The sequence below is a fragment of the Peromyscus eremicus genome, chromosome 8a (genome assembly GCF_949786415.1).
Source record: "Peromyscus eremicus chromosome 8a, PerEre_H2_v1, whole genome shotgun sequence".
NCBI classification, from domain to species: domain Eukaryota; kingdom Metazoa; phylum Chordata; class Mammalia; order Rodentia; family Cricetidae; genus Peromyscus; species Peromyscus eremicus.
In genome coordinates this window covers 90,483,038-90,502,704 of record NC_081423.1, presented here as the reverse complement: position 1 = coordinate 90,502,704, position 19,667 = coordinate 90,483,038, and the positions used below count along the sequence as shown (strand labels likewise).

Below are 19,667 nucleotides of genomic sequence, written 5' to 3'. Positions count from 1 at the left end.
TTTTAAAGTAAAAAATGTAAATTAAAATCTGCATAGTATTTAATGCTATGAAAATGTAACACTGAATTAAAATTTTATAGAAATTTTTAAAAATTTAAAAATAAGGATACAATAAAACAAGCATTTCAAAGCACACCACTGTATGTGAGCAGCGGCACTTCCGGAAGCATGTCTCAGAATTCCTTTCTTAAACCTTCAGTACTCAGCTGTGTGAGCTACGAGACATTTAGCATTTTCGGTGTTCTAAACAGTAACAAATGTTTTGAAGTCTTGTGATTTCAAGAACAAAATGTAGACGGGGCTAACTTCACATGGAAATGACTGGCTGCTACATGGCTGGCCACAGCTGAACACTCGTGTAAATGTGGCTACCCACATGTACAATACCTTAGAAGCTGAAAGCGCGTGCTCTTGTTTCAGGAGGTTTATGTCAGAATCGTATTTGGTTTTTAACAATTTCACATTTTGCTCATAATCATTTACAAGATGCTCTTTCTCTTTATGTAGTATGTTACGCCTAAAACAGTAGGATAAAAAAACAATTTTCTATATTTTTGGAACCAATCTCTAAAATGGATATCTTAACTAAATTCAAGTACATTATCTTTCAATATATGAAGTATCCAAATTTTCATCAACTGGTTTCAAACATGATGTTCTAAACCACTTTTAGAAATCTGTAAACAATCCTATTTCGGTAGGAATGTCCTAAGATTTACTGCTAGTCTGCCTGCCTGTCCAAGGCCATTTACAAAGTCCGTCAGCACTGGGCCCACAGACAGCTGACTCAGCAGTACCTCGTCTTCAGCTCCTGTAATTCACTACATGTCATCTGGTAACATCTTTCAAGCTCCAGTTTTTCTTGAGTCAATTTCTGCCTTTGTAAGTTACTGTTCTCTGCTTCCCCAGTCAGCTGCTGGACGCGGCCCTCCAGTTCTTTGATCATGTGGTTCTGAAAGAACAATCGTTAGGAAGGTCTCTAACCAGCTTTTCAAGCATGTGGCCCAGTGAGCACTCTGAAGAAACATATTGCCTATTAGAATAATATGGACAAATAAGTCATAATATTGGTAAAAATAGAACTCTCTAAACTAACCAAATCTTTAAAAAACCATTGTTTACCATAAAATTACCAGCATGTTTATACATACTCAACCATTCACTCATTCATGGAATGTTTACTGAGGCTGACAATTTTTCATGAGAGCAAAGAGACAAGGTCTACTCCTCAGGTGGACTGCAAGCCCTTTGTGCCTCCTCAGTACAGTTTAGATTTGTCCTTCTCTCACACTGTTTTAATAATGATATTTCAAAAATGAAATCCATAACCTTCTATATTAATGCTAGGAATACCACATAACATATTCATGATTAGCAAGTATACAGGAATATTTTATCCCATAAATTTTTATTCATTTCATCTGTAATGGTTTTTCTATTTCATTTAAAGCAGTTCTCTATTTTTCTAAAGTATTCAAAAGCAACATTTAAATAAATTGTCTCTTTATTATTTGGTATTTAAGTTATTTTGAATTCATCACTTTGGCAGGACTGCATTTAAATCCCAAATAAAGGTGTTTATGAGCTTCTGGATGCTTAATCAAAACCATGCTACACCAGCAGTAGCTGAGAGACAATTGGTTTCCATTTTAACAACTACACTTCTAATAAATACAAGTAGGAAAGCTTAGTGTGGCATTTCTTTTCTATTGTTTTTCTATGACAAAGAGTTAAGATTCAACATTACTGTTAAACCCAACACCTTTCTTCCATTCACCTTTTCTTCATTAGAAAACTGAATAGATAGGCGGGTTAAATTTTGTTGCAACAACTTCCAAATCTGTGAAATGAAAATCATTCTATCTGCCTAAAAACAGCACATTGATGAATTTTGTAAATGATCCAGAGCAGACATGTGACTTCGTTCGAACCCACTGCATCCCCTCTGCCTCTTTACTGAGCTTAGCAGTCCTTAAGAAGATGAGCAGAATGTCTAAGGTTCTCTGAACTACCCCGACTCCTACACAGTAACTGTGTGACAGGAACATAAGCGGGACTCTTTGCTCTCCAGTGTTAAGTGAGGGGATCTGGAGTCCTCCTTTTCAGGAACCGATGAAAAGACAGTTACAGAACTGCAACTCCACCTCAGTGACTGTAGGGAGGATGTTCTCTTCACAAGGGGGTGGCTACAGAACATCACTCTCACATTCAGAACATCTAAAAACACAGAAATAAGTCTGGAAAAATTAGCAGGAAGGTGTTAGAGGATGCCCAAGGCAGACTGGATATAAGAAAGAAGAAGAACACTAAAGATGAATTAGCATTTTCTAAGTTGCCTCCTCCCCTTTTCAATTCTAGAGGTATTTTCTAGTCTTGGATGATGAGTGAGGACTGGACAAGAAGTCAAAGCAAAGGGTGCCAAGGCAGCTGAGATTTGAGACTGCACAAAGTGAGGGTTGGGTCTCCTTGTCTCCTATAGAGAGACGGGGACAAGAATTTCAATGTCAAGACAAAGATTGCCCAGAGTAAAAGACATAAATGAGTGGTCATTATGAACTCTTAGAAAATAACCTAGTCATCAAAGGCATAAACCAGGAGCAAGGGGCTGAATTGCTAGAGATAAACCAACAGACTTTGCTTAAGGAAAAAGAGTCTCTGTCAGCCAGAAAACAGTCTCTTTCTACAATATTACTAACTGAATATAGTGAAGAAGAGAGAAATGCTCAGCTGAAAGTACAGACTACTTTTTTATAAGAAAAGAAAATAGATGATAGGAAACACATCCACTGTTTCAAGGAAAAAAGCAGTAGACATTGAAACAGTATTGTGATCTCAAATGCCCAGTGGCACTGAAGATTAACAACAATGATAAAGTGAACTCTAAAGTTTAATTTGGGTACTGACCAACCATTATAACTTTACGGGACCTAAAAAGGTATCTGTGAACAAGATGTAGTCATTGACTACACCTGCTAAATAAAGCAAATGCTCAGAACTGACTCCTTGTCATTTTCCTATTGGAAGCCATGGTTTAAACTGGTGGTCATTTCCTCAGACACCTGGAGATTCTGTAAATCTCCACAATACTAACAAGGACCCTGGTGACAGACAGTTACACATTCTTACTTGTCTGCATTCATTTGCAACTGCTGTCTATGCTCCAATAAGAGAATAGCAAATGTTGGTGAGGATGTCGAGAAATTGAAAATCTTGTACAGTACTGGAAAGAATATTATAGTGAGGGAAGTAACCTCGGCCCCCAAAGACAAACACTGTATATCCTCTCAAATGTAGATCTTAGACTGGAATGTTTGGACAAGTGTATTTAAGTTGGAGTGTCAATAGGAGCCAGGAACAAAGGAACCATGAGAGGCTAGAGACGGGTCAGGGAGATGAGGGTGGTGGGAAGACTGGAGAAGGAAACATTTAAAGGGGGTATGGGTAGGAAGACATTGGAAAGCAGAGGGAGAGAGTCAAGCAAAACATGGAGGCAGTAGAACATAGAAAAGCCTGTTATTTTATAAGTTAAATGCAAGTCTGACTTTGAAAAGAACTTGAATGAAGTACTCTGTATAGGTGGTTAACTTTGCTCCCAGAAGTCAAGGATTTCAAGCCGGAATCCCAGTGCCAAGTGTAGAAATACTCCCTTATGAGTTGTTAGCCAAATAACTTCCAGAGGTTTCCAAACAAGTGAGAATATTGTCACTGCTCACCAGAACTATAGTAAGACACTACTGCTTCAGAAAGTGTACTCTGAATACAGAACACAGAAAAACCAAGCCAGAACTCAGTTGGAAGCTTCTTCCTAGCTGGTTACCATTTATATATTCATAGTGCTGGAAGGTGCTATGCAGGCTGATGGGGGAGAAAACTCATCAATGATCACACCCAGCTATAAACCCTGGGTGTTATAATGCAGAACTGCATAGCAAAATATGCCCACAAGTACAATAGTAGAATGAATATTTTGGGGATAATTTTCCTCTGATTGTTTTTGAGCTTTTCCCCCATATGGAATGGTATAAGACTATTCAAAAGCCTATGGTGATGGAGATCACAGGTACTGCTGTGGGAGGAATGTGTGGTAGTACTGTGTTCCCCAAAATATTGTGCACCCTAATAAACTTATCTGGGGTCAGAGAACAGAACAGCCACTAGATACAGAGGCTAGAAAATGGTGGCACTCACGCCTTTAATCCTAGCATTCCTGAGGCAGAGATCCACCTGGGCTCTCTGTGAGTTTAAAGCCATACTGGAAACAGCCAGGCATGGTGACACATACCTTTAATCCCAGAAAGTGAGCCTTTAATTCCAGGAAGTGAGGGCAGAAAGCAGAAAGGTATATAAGGCATGAAAATCAGGAAGTAGGCTGGTTAAGCGTTCAGGTTTTCAAGAAGCAGTTCAGCTGAGATCCACTTGGATGAGGACTGAGAGGCTTCCAGTCTGAGGCAACAGGATCAGCTGAGGAATTGGCGAGGTGAGGTAGCTGTGGCTTATTTTGCTTCTCTGATCTTCCAGCATTCACCCCAATACCTGACTCTGGGTTTGTTTTTATTAATAAGAACTTTTAAGATTCGTGCTACAGGAATGTATTGCTGATGTTTCGCTAAATGGTCATGTAGTTAAACTGCCTTCTCATTTACAGTTATACTCACTTGTTGGGGCAGCTCTCAACTTTGGTCAGAGCAGCCTCTTTCGGCAATGGCAGCATCCACACTGGTAGAAGTGCTGAGAACAAGTGACCACTGAATGCTTGGCCCCAAACATGTCAAGTGTCGCCTTTCTAAAGCCCAAGGAACACTAGGATAGGAGAGGTGGAAAGACTATGGGAACCAAGGGATTGGGCACTGCTCTGGATAGAAGGCCAGCAATTGTGAACACAGCAGCTGTGAGTATCTGCACAGGCCAGAGAATGACAGTTAGAGGTAGAGATCAATGGAGAGAAGAAGGGAGGGAGGAAGAGAAGGATGAGTAGGGGAGAAGGGAGACAGGTTGGGGGAGAGACGAGGAATGGATAGAGGGAGGGAGGAATGGTGGTTGAAGGGAGGGAAGAACATGAGGGTGGGAGACTAGTTGGAAAGGGAGTTGGTAGGAATGGGAGGGGGATGCTGGAGGGTAGCCTGGGAATGAATGTACAGAATCACAGAAATTACATAGAGCCATGCTATTGTCAAGAATGTTTAAAACAATTAAATTAAAAAAAAAATATTTTTAAAAGATTTAAAACTTGTGATCACAGTGGAAAATAAAGTTTGCTAGAAGAAAAAAAATCCTAAAAATATAACCACCAAACAATCTACCAACCTTATTTCTGGAGGTAGGTAGTTACCCATCTCTTCACCCTAAAATATAATTAAGATCTCAAAGATCTACTGGAGATCCCATGTTCATCCTGCAACGATTCGCAAAAGCTAAGATGTAGAAAAAACTTCACATAGCCACGAAAGAAGGAAAATCTGGCCTGATGTGGTAGCACATGCCTTTAATCCCAGCACCCAGGAGACAAAGCCAAGCAGATGTCCATGAGTTCAAAGCCAGCCTGATCTACGTAGTGAGCTCCAGGCCACCAAGGCTACATGTTAAGACCTCGTCTTTCTAAAAAAAGAACATTTATCAATGTGTTGCAACCTGAATGAACCTTGAGGACATTACATTAAGTGAAATAAGATAGTCATAGGACAAACACTGAGTGTTTCCAATTACATTGTGTGTCTATAGTAGTCAGATATCCATAGAAACAGAAAGTAGAATGGTAGCACTGGGGAGGAGAAAAAGAGGACTTGATGTTCACATACAGGGAGAGTCAGTCACAGAAAACTGGAAGTCCTAGAAATCTGCTGTACAGTACTGTGTATATGGTTAATATTTTTAGGAGGGTAGATTTTATGTTAGGCATTTTTTAACAAGAATAAAAAGGTAAGAAAGGAAGGATGGCCATAATATATCACACTAAATGTGAGCATATGCAAATATCTTCCCAAACTGAATACCCAAGAATTCACTGGCCATCAACATACTGCAATGAAGAAGATAATGACAATAACTAGCAGTGAGTTCTTATTGTAGACCGGGAACTACGTAAAGTATCAACAAGTGTTAGCAAGCAGTAGGCCACTTTACACACAGCACACCCAACTACGAGATAGGAATTACTAACATAATTTTAACTATTGAGAAAACTAAAACTTAGCAAATTACTCTTCTGGAAAAATGGTAACCAGCATAATGAAGCATAAGATCTTCTAACCAAAACTCACTCCACTGTGTCTATCATATCATCATCAAAGCTTGCCCTCACAGGCATGCCTGGTATCTGTGGAGACCAGAAGAGGGCATTAGGTACCCTGGAACTAGACTTACAGGCCATGTGAGCTGCCGTGTGGCTACTGGGAACCAAGCCCAGGTCTTCTCTTAAGCACTGAGCTATCTCTCTAGTCCTCTTAATTGTTGCTGCTAACAACCACTGGTAAGGCAGGATTTGTGTTAAAATGTGATGGTTATAGGCATTACACACAAGAGTAATGTATGACAATAGGGGTGAAGTGGTGAATCCTGCTCATTTATGAGCTCCTTCATAAGCAACTCATTCCAAGTAAAGTAAGACTCAGAAACATAGTAATCTTTAAAGTGGTAAAAATCACAACCCAGCACCACAAAATTTCCCTTAGCTCATTACCCAGTCAGGTCTTGAATATATGCCCTGGTAGACTTAGATTAATATCAAAAGGCATCAGGTTTAAAATACAACAAAAAAATCTTCAAAAAAAATCAAATTTTAATTATTTATTTTAGGTGTGTGTGTGTGTGTGTGTGTGTGTGTGTGTGTGTGTCCCATATGCATACATATGTGGGGACACCTACAGAGGACAGAAGACTATGAGAGCCACTGGAGCTGGAGTTACAGGCAGTTGTGAGCCAACCAACATGGGTGCTTTGGAAGAGCAAGAGACAATCTCCCCATTCCCAAGAAGTCTGTTTTAAAATATATATGTAGGAGATGAAGCAATGACTCAGTAGTTAAAAGCACTAACTGATCTTGCAAAAGATCCAGGTTCAGTTCCCAGCTCCCACCTGGTGGTTCATGACTGTCTATAACTCAGTTCCAAGGAATCCTATGCCCTTTCTGGTCTCACATGTGCACATACATACATGTAGGCAAACATTTGAATGCATAAAAATAAATAACATTAAAAAATAAAATATATACCTAAAATGCTCTAGAAATAAAAGTCATTACCTACCCCACCCTCTAGTGGCAATGTTAGTGGGTTTGTAAGTAGGTTAATATATGATTACTTTCATATGCTTGCATTTCAAACTTCATTGCATAATGAATACTGTTACACTACAACAGAGTATAACAACTAAAATTTAAATCATGTCATTCTGCATACTCATGAATAATCTTTTTCTATCCTGAATTTATTAATATTTCTGTAGGCTGATTTTTTTAAAAATTCCACCAAATTACGTTTATCTTTATATAAAAATTCCTATACTAGCATCATGAAATTATAAAAAACTACATTCAAAATTACTTCATAAATAATGGAGATTAAGAAGAATAATCTCCTCACCTGTCCCTACAACATGGAAGTTGGCATATTCCCTCAAGTTCCTACCACTTTTCAAAGTGAAGTTTCTATCTGATGCCACACCACCTGCAACACACCTAAGACCATATTTTACTGGATTAGCAAAGATTATTTCTTCAGACAAATCCTTAGCAAATAATTAAAAGAATATGTAAGTAAAATGCAGATCACTGTTAGATGGTAGATAGGTACGTCGATGATATAGATGCAAGATAGGTGCCTGATGGGCAGATGGATAGGTAGGTAAATAGACAGGCTGGCAGACCACAGATAGATCCAAGATCAAAAACAAAAGAAAGAATAAAAACAGTCTACTTGGTACTGACTATGAGGATTGGCAGATTATATGGTCCTGAGCCTGAGTCAAAGAGAACAACTGTCTCTAAGGAGACAAAGAATGGAAGTCAGGAAAAGGATCCAGAAATAGAAAGAAAGAAAAGCAGCCAATCAAGCTAGGAGAAAGGGGAAGAGAGGTGAGCCAATAAGACTGAAAAGGATAAAGCTAGCTGTTACAGGAATCTTAGAGTGAACACTCGTAAAGGTCTTACTATTGGTAAAAGTTGGCATGATTTCTGAGATGCAGACAGGTATTGAAAGTAAGTCAAAGTTTCCTCTGCATTAAGATCTTTACTTAACATACAAATACTTTATACAGAGTGACATATATAATTTTAATTAAGAAGAAAAATGTGTGGTGTCAGCTACTCTTTGATTACTTATCTTAAAATAAATTCTGAGTATACACTGTTTTGCACACAATTCTATGCTCAAGTGAAGAATTCTTAAGTGCATAATGTCAGAAGAAATACAAAAGGAGGGAGGAGGGTAAAAATACAGTACGAATGTCCAAAAAGTTGTAAGGAATGATACTATTACCGATTTATCTAAAAATAAATCCTATTGTCCTGGCAAGTTTTCTTTTTTTAACTTTTATTGATTCTTTTTGGATTTCACATTATGTATTCTGATCCCATTTATCTCCCTGTCCCCTCAAATCTGCCCTCTGCCTTAAAACAACCCCCAAACAAAACCAAATGTAAAAGTAAAACCAAAAACCAAACAAAACAAAGAAACAAAAGGAGAGAGAGAAGAATCTTGTTGTGGAAGCTGTAATGTGGCCCATTGAGTTACACAATTTAACCATTAGTCCATTCATCTTTACTTGCAAGTATTCCTTGCCACAAGTCATTGGCTTCTGCTACACCACCACCACCACCAATAACGGGTTCTCACTGGGGCTCCTCTTGGATAACCTGTGGTTGTCCTGTGTCCTGGAGAGCCTGTTTGGGATCTGTAAGTTAGTCCCCTTCACCAGCTCCAACAGTTCATAGATGAGGTGGATGGTAGACCAATTCATAACTCTGGTTGGAGTCTATGATGATTGATATCCATGGCTTCTGTTAGCACAGGGGGGTCACTGGAACTATGCCCTGCCCTTCACTGGCCCTAGAATTGCTGACCCTGCCCCTCATTGGATAATACAGCAGGAGAGTTGGCCCTGCCCCTCAGAGGAGAGCTGCCCCACACACACTTGGGAAAGATGGCCCCATTCCTTACCACAGGCATGCATCTCACCTGGGAAGCACACTAGAGCTGACCCTGTGGTCAGGGATGCAGGTGAGCCGACCTAAAAGTGTAAGAGCAGGAAAGCTGATCCCTACTTGCCTTGTCTACTATGTGGTGGCATAGGTGAGGAAAAGATTGCCCCCGCCCACCCTTTGCTACCTGTGACAGGCAAGAGAGCTGGTCCTGGCTAGTTTTATGTCAACTTGACACAAGCTAGTTATATGAAAGGAGGGAACCTCAATTAAGAACATATCTCCAGAAGATCCAGCCATAAGGCATTTTCTTAATTAGTGATTGATGGGGGAGGGTGCAGTCCACTGTGGGTGGGGCCAACCCTGAGCTGGTAGTCCTGGGTTCTATAAGAAAGCAGGTTGAGCAAGTCAGTAAGCAGCACTTTTCCATGGCCTCTGTATCAGCTCCTCTCTCCAGGTTCCTGCCCTGTATGAGTTCTTGTCCTGACTTCCTTCAGTGATGAACAGTGATGTGGAAGTGTAAGCCAAATAAACCCTCTCCTCAAGTTGCTTTGGTCATGGTGTTTCATCACAGCAATAAAACCCCAAACTGAGACACCTCTAATACACAAAACTCTGTACATAAATATACATATATAGTTTGAAGAAGTTTCCTTGTCTGGGCTAACAATGCTCCCTTCAATAGACAAAGACCATCTAATAAAACTCCAACTCAAAGCATGAGAGTCCCTATTTTTAGTTGGTCAATTTTGCCCAAGGGACTCCCCAAACTACTTTAGATTACTACTGCTATTGCCTTTGATCGTCCCCCAGAGGTAAAAGGTAAGTCTCTACAGTTGAAGACACCACACACTTCAGCCCAGAGGCTCCCGACCTGGAGCCGACCTAAATGCCTCCTCTCCAAGGACTAGTGTTCATGGTACCAGAAGAAGCCATGCAAGCTTCCAAAGAAGGTAAACAACCAACAGCCCTCAACAGCTATGACATCTACAAACCACAACAACAGCCAGCATAACACCATAATGATAAGGCTGTAGTAGAGGTAAGGATACCTTGGTAGTAACTGACAGCTCTCTAATTGTACCCACTCCACATAAAGGAAGTAAGTTTTAGGAAGTATGGGTGTTTAATCTCTATGAGGTTGATAACGTAAAAAATGAGGAGTGGAGGGCCAGGGACACAGTTCAGTGACAGTGCACTTGCCTATACTAAGATCCTAGCACAGGGGGGAAAATCCTGCTTAGGACTGAAGATAGTGTTTTAGGATTTGTTTGAGAAGAAAGTTTTTATCTATGAGACTCCTATTAAAAATTTACTGCCAATGTCAAAATATATAAATTGCCTAGACAAAATTACAATACATGGCCATAAAATAAAACAAGACTCAACAAAAAGCACAAACGTTGAAAGTACAACAGAGGACCTAATTCTCCCTGACAGTCCTGTCTTCCATCCTTAACCAGGTCTTGAACTCTCCCTGGCTTAGTTATTAAATCAGGAGCTGCTCACAAGCTTTCTGCAGCACTGATGAATGTGCATTTTAAAATTCAACATTCAGAATGCTTCAAAGTTCCAAAACCAGAATGAAATCTTTCTGAAGATGATCTTTTAGATCTAAATTGCACTTTTCTTTCCAAATGGATAAAAATAAAAATTCTACTGTGAAACAGATTTACCATTTATATTATTTAATTAAGTATACCAGTGGGGGCAGAGATGGTTGTCCAACAAAGTAAATTTCTTAATACTATTAATATTTACACATAAATGTTTAAAATATAAAACTTGGTTAGGCATACTTTGTCTAATAAAAAAAAGAATGAGTAGAGAAAAAAGCCAATAATTGATTTGGATACTAAACATATAAAACACTTAAAATCAAGGAAAAAGCCGAATTTAGAAATGGATCAAGGAGATAAATAAGCAACTTTAAATGATAGGAAACAGAACTACAAATTAAACTGTGACATTTTCAAAGTTGAAGGAATGTAAAGTTTGCTCATCCTGAGTGCTCCCAGGAGAAGGGGATGACTCTTAAGTCCCCTGCGTTGAAGCACCAGTTGTTCTCACCACTTGGAAAAAGTGAATCACAGGCAAAGGAAGTAGATTCTTCAATACATGCACCCTAAAGGGGGGTTTCAAGCCACGATCTAATCCAACATGAAATCAAGGTGCAAATCATAACTGGACATTTTTAATGAGATAAAATTAAACAAAAACAAGAGACTGTGTCATAGTGAATGGCCAATGGTAAAAATGACAATTTTGCAAGTAGGTGTATGTTTTTTATGTGCTTATGTACGTTTTGTACACAATTTTTAAATTTAGTCCTTGGAGGAATTCTGATTTAAAAAAATCATAAATGAGTAGCAATTCTGAAAATTCAACAAGCTCCTGAGACCCTTTGATTCTTGGTAGGTCAGCAAGATCAAATCTATTTTTAAATAACATAAAGACATTGATCTTTGTCTATGCAGTTTCTAGAGGTGACATTATATGAAATCATAATAGAATGAATGCAAAAGTGAATGAAAACCCAGCTACCTTCTATTAAGCCAGAGATTAAGATTGACAAAAGTGAAAAGCAATGGTACATGTCATTCAATTTCTTTTCTTTTATAAAATTTAGCTGTTTATATATCTTTATTATATATGTACATACATAATATAAGCATTTATATTTAGTACAAGTTATTAAAATATTGTTATCTATGTTCACATGCAATGGTTTTATTGTTTTATTTTAAATGAATCATTAATTAAAGTTTTATTAAAAAAAAATGGTGCCGGGCGGTGGTGGCGCACGCCTTTAATCCCAGCACTCGGGAGGCAGAGGCAGACGGATCTCTGTGAGTTCAAGGCCAGCCTGGTCTCCAAAGCGAGTCCCAGGAAAGGCGTAAAACTACACAGAGAAACCCTGTCTTGAAAAAAACCAAAAAAAAAACCAAAAAAAAAAAAAGGTAAAATCCCAAGCATGAAGGCAGACACCTGTAATATCAACATCTAGGATGCAGAGGCAGTAGATTTTTAAGTTTGATGCCATTCTTGACTATAAATTGAAATCTCTCAAAAGGCCCCAAACAAATAACCAAACCCAGCAGCATAAACGAACAGAACACAGCATGTGCCAGCCATCCTATTATGAATAGCTGAAGATGAAAGGTACCAAATTCACCCCTTTGCCAGCTAGTTCTGTAGCAAAGAGAAAGCACCAGAATAAGCATGCCTTTCTCTTTCGTAGATCCAATTAGTTACTTTTCAGTATTTTCAGTCTTAAAGTGGTAACAATTAGACATAATTCTTTAGCTGCTGTTCTGTGCTGCACCTCACCTCCAAAGAGATACTGAAACCAATATCCAAGACTTGTAAGTAATGCGACTGTTTGTTTGCTTGTTTGTTTGTTTGTTTGGGACAGTGCTGGGAATTGGACCCAAAGCTTTGCACATTTTGCACATTCAGGGCAAATTCTTTACCATTAAGACCCATTACCAGATGTAGAAATATTTGAATGGAAACAGAATATTTTCAGACTCAGTATGAATCACTCTGGGTTGGAGGGTCCCGAGGCCAAAGACAGTTGGTCTCACAGAAAGGCTATGTTAAGACACTGGCACAGAGCCACACAACAACCCCAGATGATGACACAGCTACAGCTGGAAGCCAAAGAGTGTCAAGGACTGCCTGCCCCCACCACAAAGCGTCTTTCTCCTACAGCATCTTCAAAGACAACAGGTTCTGCTGACACTGAGTTTCACCGCTTGCCTGGGAACTGTTAAGGCAATATATCTGTGGCATTCCAACTCACCTAAATCACAGTCATTGATGATGGCAGTGCTAGGTCACTAATGCACCTATCACCATGAAAGGTTTATGTTTGTGTGTTTTAATGACAATACCCAGCGTTAGACTGACAATAGAAGCCTGGACAGTCACATATGGCTTTTCCAACATTGGTTTTATTACAAATACACTTTTCTTTCTTTCCGTCCTGTTTCTTCCACATGTTCAATAACAAGCAAGTAGAAGTGTATTCTTTGTTTTTTTAAATTCTCAAATATAATGAGAGACAACTGAAATGAAGCCATTTTTATTTACTTTTAGGTGTGTGTTTGTTTTTGCTAAGCAGAATGTATAAGTAAATTATTATGATGAAATATTAATCAGTATCTTTCTTGATAGAAGCATTATTAACAGGAAGGATATATACACTTTATAATATATATATATATATATATATATATAAATTTTTATTTAGCTATAGAGAAAATTAAATTGTGATATTTACAGGAAAATGATCCTAACTTGGAATCATTATATGAAATAAAATAACTCAGACTCAGAAAGAGAAATACCCCATGTTTTTTTCTCATATGCAGATTCTAGATTTTACTTTGTGAATGTGCATGTGTCCATGTGTGTACATCTGCACGTGTGTGTACGTGCATGCTGCAGTTAGAAACAGCAGGAAAGAAGAGCTCTTGAGGGTGGAAAGAAAAAGAGGGAAATGGAACACATGTGAGATGAGGGCAGCAGGGGCTTTGGGAGAAGAAGCAAGGAGACAGAGAGGGACACGAGGGATGAGGGAGAAGAGTGGGAAGGGGGACAAATAAGAAGAAAATGTGCATGAATGCTATAATGAGATCCATTATTCGTATGCTAGTTTAAACAATGAACAAAACAATGACAACAGAGAAGCAGCTTTTCTTCAAATTGTGAGTCTGCATAACTTTTGAAATAAGAATAGCTTTGGTTTAGAAACGATTGCCACCATTATTTAACATTTCATATAAGCTCTAGTCAATGTACAGCACAGTGAAGTAAAATACTTGCTACCTATGTGTAAAGGGTTAAAATCTGTGACAAATATTTATTTAAAAAAGTGTATCTTTCTAAAAATATTACTCCTTTATTTTATGTGTCTGGTGTCTTGTCTGAATGTATGTCTGTGCACCATATGCGTGCAGTGTCTATGGAAGCATCCACCCATCTGAAACTGGAGCTACAGATAGTTGTGAGCTGTGGTACAGCTGCGGGTAAATTACACAGGTCCTCTGTATGAGCAACAAGTGCTCTTAAGCATTGAGCCATCCCTCCAGTCCCCCAAAGTATGTAACTTTTAACAATAAACATAAAAAAATCAGAAATTATATTCTAAAGAAAAGAGATTCTCCAAACATGGAAAGCTGATTTTAAATGTAGCCATCAAAAAAAAAAAAAATGTAGCCATCAAAAAAAAAAAATGTAGCCATCAAAGGAAAGGGCTCAGGCAGGACAATTCTGCTCAACAAGGAAGAAAGACTTGAGTACCAAGAGTAACAGTAATGGTGTTAGCTAAGCCAGAGAAACTAGCTAGCCATAAACAATGGAGACCTTCATGGAAGAGAAGTTACATACACAACAGCCAAGGCAGAGAAAGAGAGAGAGAGGAAGAATGACTCAAAAGTGAGACTGGAAAAACAAAGGCAGTCATCCACTGTGGAGGCCCAAATTACTCAGGGTCAGAGAATTTGAGCTTGCTTTACCCAGCAGGGTTGAATAAGGGGATGATTTGACCACAGGAGTGGTTACTAGGTGTTTGGAAGGGTCTGCACTTGGCTGTGCAGTATGCTTTGATATAGCAAGGGGGAGGTCTTTTGCCCCGCCCCTTGGCATTGTTATAAAAAACCCTTTTGAAGAGACAGAAGGGGACAGTGGATTTTGACTTAGGCCCTCCCGAGGCTATCCTGTGTTTCTGTCTTTCCTCTCGCCTTCTAGGTCTCTTTCTATCTGTCATTTCTTATTCCTCTCTCCTTCTCATAGAAACCTTAAAAGGTGGGAGCTGGTCTCCCACAATCCACATGAAAACAATGAAATTAGATTCCAATCTTTCACTAGTCACAAAAAATAACAACCAGAGAGATTAAAAACTCATGTAAAAACAAACATTTAAAAACTTTAGTAAAGCATATAGGTGAACCATCCTGCACTCTCAGTAGAGAGAGATTTGTTTAACAAGACACAAAAAGCAGAACTTGCATGGCAACACACTGGTAAGGCTTGCACTGAAGACTAGCCTTAGCTACATATTAAGTACCAGACCAACCTGAGATACATAGAGCAAGACTTGTTTCAAACAAAGGAAAGGAAAGAGAAGAAGAATGGGGAAGGGGAAAAAGTGGAAACAGAAGAGGAGGGGGAAAGAGAAGGTAGAGGAAGGATAAGAGTAGGGGAAGAAGACGGGAAGAGAAAGAGGAAAGGTATAGAAAATAGGAAGAGAAGAAATGGAGGAATAGGAAGGTGAAGGGAAGAGGAAAAATGAAAAGAGATGAAGAAGGAAGAGAGAAAAAAGAGTGGGGCTGGAGGCAGGGAAACAGGAGGAGAGAAAACACAGAAAAGACAGCAGTTATAAAAGATGAACAAATCTGATGAAGTTAGGGTTTCTTTCATTGAAAGATCACCTATCCCTCTAAAGACCATTAGCTAATTGTTATAACTTAGGGACACTATCTCTCTCCAAAGTTATATTCCTTTAGGATTGGTGAGGCCTGCATCTTACATATGGGAAGCTGCCAATGGGCCTTTTCAGGAGTCTCTGTCCTGAGGCTCACCATTTCCTCACTACTTGAACAAGCTCTATCTTAGTTTGCTTTCTATTGCTGAGATAAAGCACCAGAACCAAAAGAAACTTGGAGAGGCAAGGGTTTATTTTGCCTCCACTTCTATATCATTGAAGGAAGTCAGGGCAGGAACTAAAGACAGGAACCTGGAGCCAGGAACTGATACAGAAGCCATGGAGGAATGCTGCTCACTGGCTCGCTCTTCGCAGCTTGCTCAACCTGCTTTCTTATACAGTCTCAGACCACCAGCCCAAGGGCGGCATCACACACAGCAAACTAGGCTCTCCCACATCATTAAGAAAACACATCACAGGCTTGCCCACAGGCCAATCAGATGAGAGCATTTTCTAAATTGACATTCCTTTGTGGTGATATTGTGTTCCCCAATATACCGTAGTGCACTCTAATAAATTTATCTGGGGTCAGAGTACAGAACAGCCACTAGACAGACATAGAGGCCAGAAAATGGTGGCACTCACACCTTTAATCCTAGCCTTCTGGAGGCAGAGATCCATCAGGATCTCTGTGAGTTTAAAGCCACATTGGAAATAACCAGGCATGGTGACTCATGCTTTTAATCCTAGGAAGTAATGGCAGAAAGCAGAAAGGTATATAAGGTATGAAAACCAGGAACTAGGCTGGTTAAGCTTTTAGGCTTTTGAGCAGCACAGTTCAGCTGAGAAGCATCCAGTCTGAGGAAAGAGGATCAGCTGAGGAATTGGCGAGGTGAAGTGGCTGTGGCTTGTTCTGCTTCTCTGATCTTCCAGCATTCACCCCAATACCTGGCATCAAGTTTGATTTTATTAATAAGACCTGTTAAGATTCGTGCTACATTCCTTCTTTCCAAATAACTCCAGCTTTTATCAAGTTGACATAAAACTAGGCAGCACAAGCTCTCATTGACCAATAAAAAAACTTGATCTCCTGCTTTTCCAAACACATATCAGAATAACAAACCAAAGGACATGAGTTCTCAGTCCAAAATAACTGAGACCTGTGGAAGCTATGTTGAAAGAATGTCAACAAGTTTATTTTTAAACAAACAATGCAATTGTCCAAGATTGCTTTCTGTTACTATGATAAATACCATGGCCAAAAAAAAAAGGAGGTTATTTACTTACACTTCCAGGTCACAGTCCATCACTAAGGGAAATCAAGGCAGGAGCACAAACAGGAAGTAAAGCAGAAACTGAGGAATGCTAGTTACTGGCTCATTCACTAGATCATGCTTAACCATTTTTACATATATCAAACCTATCTACCTAGGGTCAGTGCCACCCATAATGGACTGGGCCCTCCTACATCAATCATCAATCAAAACAATGTCTCACAGACATGGTCACAGGACAATCTGATCTAAACAATTCTTCAATTGAGGTTTCTTCTCCCCAGGTGACTCTAGGTTGTGTCAAGTTGACAGTAAAAACTTACCAGGACAGCAATATGCATCATTATCATTCATAGTATATTATAATAGTCTAAATATAATTAGACCAGCTAGATCTAACCTAATAAATATACTCGAGATGATACTAACAAATGACACAAGAAAAAATTGGCTAGGAAAGCTTTTTTATAGTCAAATGAAGATACTGGGCATGAAAAAATAGTTGAAATAAAAAGCGTGACAGATGTAATAAGCAGAAGCAAACCTATTAAAGAATGAATTGATGAGGGTAGACCCAAAGAAGCTTTCACAGATAAAAATAAAGAACAGTGATAAACTTCAAGGGGAGAAAACACAAAATAAAACCTAAGAGACAGAATAAATAGCTCTTTTTAAAAAATGATTTCTATGAATACATTTCTCATAAACAAAGAATGAAAAAATATTTAAGAGCTCGAAATAATGACAAATACCATTTCTAAAAGCACTATAATGACATTTAGCATGTGTAAACCCTTGCAAGGGATCTGCTAGTGTATAAAACTATTTATTCATTTGGAAAGTACTAGGGGCCACATTTTGTTTCTAACATGCATCTTATAGGCATGGCCTCACTGTTTCCTGGCATTGAACACTGAGTTTTTAAAGAGTCTAAAGGTATCTTGATACTCTTTTCCTTATAAGCAACTCGGTTTTTCACTGTTTTCTTTGGAGGGTGGGACAGTGGTGCTTTACAGCCTGCTACCCCAAGAATTCAAAGGGTTCGGAGGCCTCTGGGAACTCTGTCCACCACACTTAGCAAACTGCAGCAGATTCTGAGACTGCTTCTTCTCTCCAGATAATCATCCAGTGTTCCTTGAGGAGTTACAAGTCAGATGAACCTGTGCTCCGTAAGCTTAGTCTCTCACTTTAGAAAGTTGCATCAGGGACATTTCAACCACATGCAAATGCAGAAGCATTATGATCAACATCCTTGTGCCTTCACTCTTGCCTCTTCCTACAGACCTCACACTCCATATTACAGACCTGCGGAGCTGCCTGATGCCTCTGCAGATTGTATGCAACAACTCAGCCATGCTTCCCAGAGCGCTGTGCTTTCCTGAACCTGTCAGATCATCGCGATGCTTCCCAGAGCCCTGTGCTTTCCTGAACCTGTCAGATCATCGCGATGCTTCCCAGAGCCCTGTGCTTTCCTGAACCTGTCAGATCATCGCCTTTCCAATGCTGTAATGATTTCAATCTGAACTGTTTCCCACAGGTTCATTCATGTTTTGAAAGCATGGTCTCCAGGTAGCTGTGCTGCTTCAGAAGCCTGTGATGCCTTTAGGAGGTGGGACACTCTCCAGCTAGGGGAGAGCCTTTGAAGGTTTGGTTCTGTAGACTGGGTTTGTCAATAATTTCTTTCTGCGCACAGTTTCTATAAGGTATTTTGTCACAATGACATAAATGTAACTAATACAAACTCAAAAAGTTCTATTAACCTCTTGTGGTTTTTGTTCATCTTCATTTCTGACTTTTTCATCTCTGTTTTGTCATTTTTACAAGGAATGGAGGCCAAAATCCCATCCTCAAGCAAGTATTAATTAGTGTCTTACTGAGTCTTTCTCACTTATATAACTTTATAATTCTTATATGTTGCATTTTCAAAGAATCTAAATATTGAAAGCTTATTATGTAACTTCAATTATATATTAATTTAATATTGCCAATACTATTATTTTCGTATCACAGAAATGAGAAAACTTAACATTTAAAGAGTTAAGAAGACACCCAGACTGTTAGGGATTTGCGATTTCTCCAAGTGACATGTGGATATACGTGCCTCAGTCATGACGCTCTACTAAGATAATATGCCAGAGCAGTAATATTTCTAATTTCCTTTACACCAACTTTAAATATCATCAAAAAACACTCGTGTCATCAGTTTAAAAAGAAATTTTAAAAAGAAAAAATAATTCTCTCTGAACTAAAAGTTAATGATAAAAAAAAAATCTGCAACCACTCCTAAGAGATTAAGACATTGAGCAATCCAGAGTCTGACCTCTTAGTGAACTTCTGGTGCTGTCCACTGTCACTGTAGCAAGTAAGAAAGTAATGCTTTTTCTTTAAATTTAGTAACAATTTCTATAAAATGCTTATCAGTGAAAAATGAGGACATGGAACATAAAATAGATGTGAATAGTGAAACAGAGAAAAGAAAAATACTTACTGTGGACTGTGTCTGCACCATGTATTCACCCTCCATCTTATTCAGACGCACATTTGTATCCTCCAGCAATTCCTGAATAGTCTCAGTATGTCGCTTTTGAAGCTCAAATTTTTCCTTTTCCATTTCTGCTACAGCATTGTGGAGCTGCACAATGAAGTCAAGAGTCTCTCACAACCATGGAATATGTTATTTTGAAATTCAAAAAATATTTTCCAATACTCCTATTTATATCCACAAAGTGATCTGAACAAGAATCTAAAACCACAAGTAACAACATCATACAAAGAGCATACAATGTTTTCCTCTGCTTTCCCTAACAGAAAATTTCAATAGATGGGCAAA

The 19,667-nt window shown here is 38.9% G+C and overlaps 1 protein-coding gene across 1 annotated transcript in view; it reads right to left on the bottom strand.

Annotated features, from left to right (window-relative positions):
• Cep112 (centrosomal protein 112) overlaps positions 1–19,667 on the bottom strand; it is a 423,208-nt gene that overhangs the window by 315,172 nt on the left and 88,369 nt on the right. Inside the window, exons 12-14 of the mRNA XM_059272022.1 lie at positions 19,326–19,469; positions 798–952; positions 388–517 (exon numbers count right to left, since the gene is read on the bottom strand). Coding sequence (XP_059128005.1) covers positions 388–517; positions 798–952; positions 19,326–19,469 — 429 coding nt within the window. The remainder of the gene's footprint in view (positions 1–387; positions 518–797; positions 953–19,325; positions 19,470–19,667) is intronic.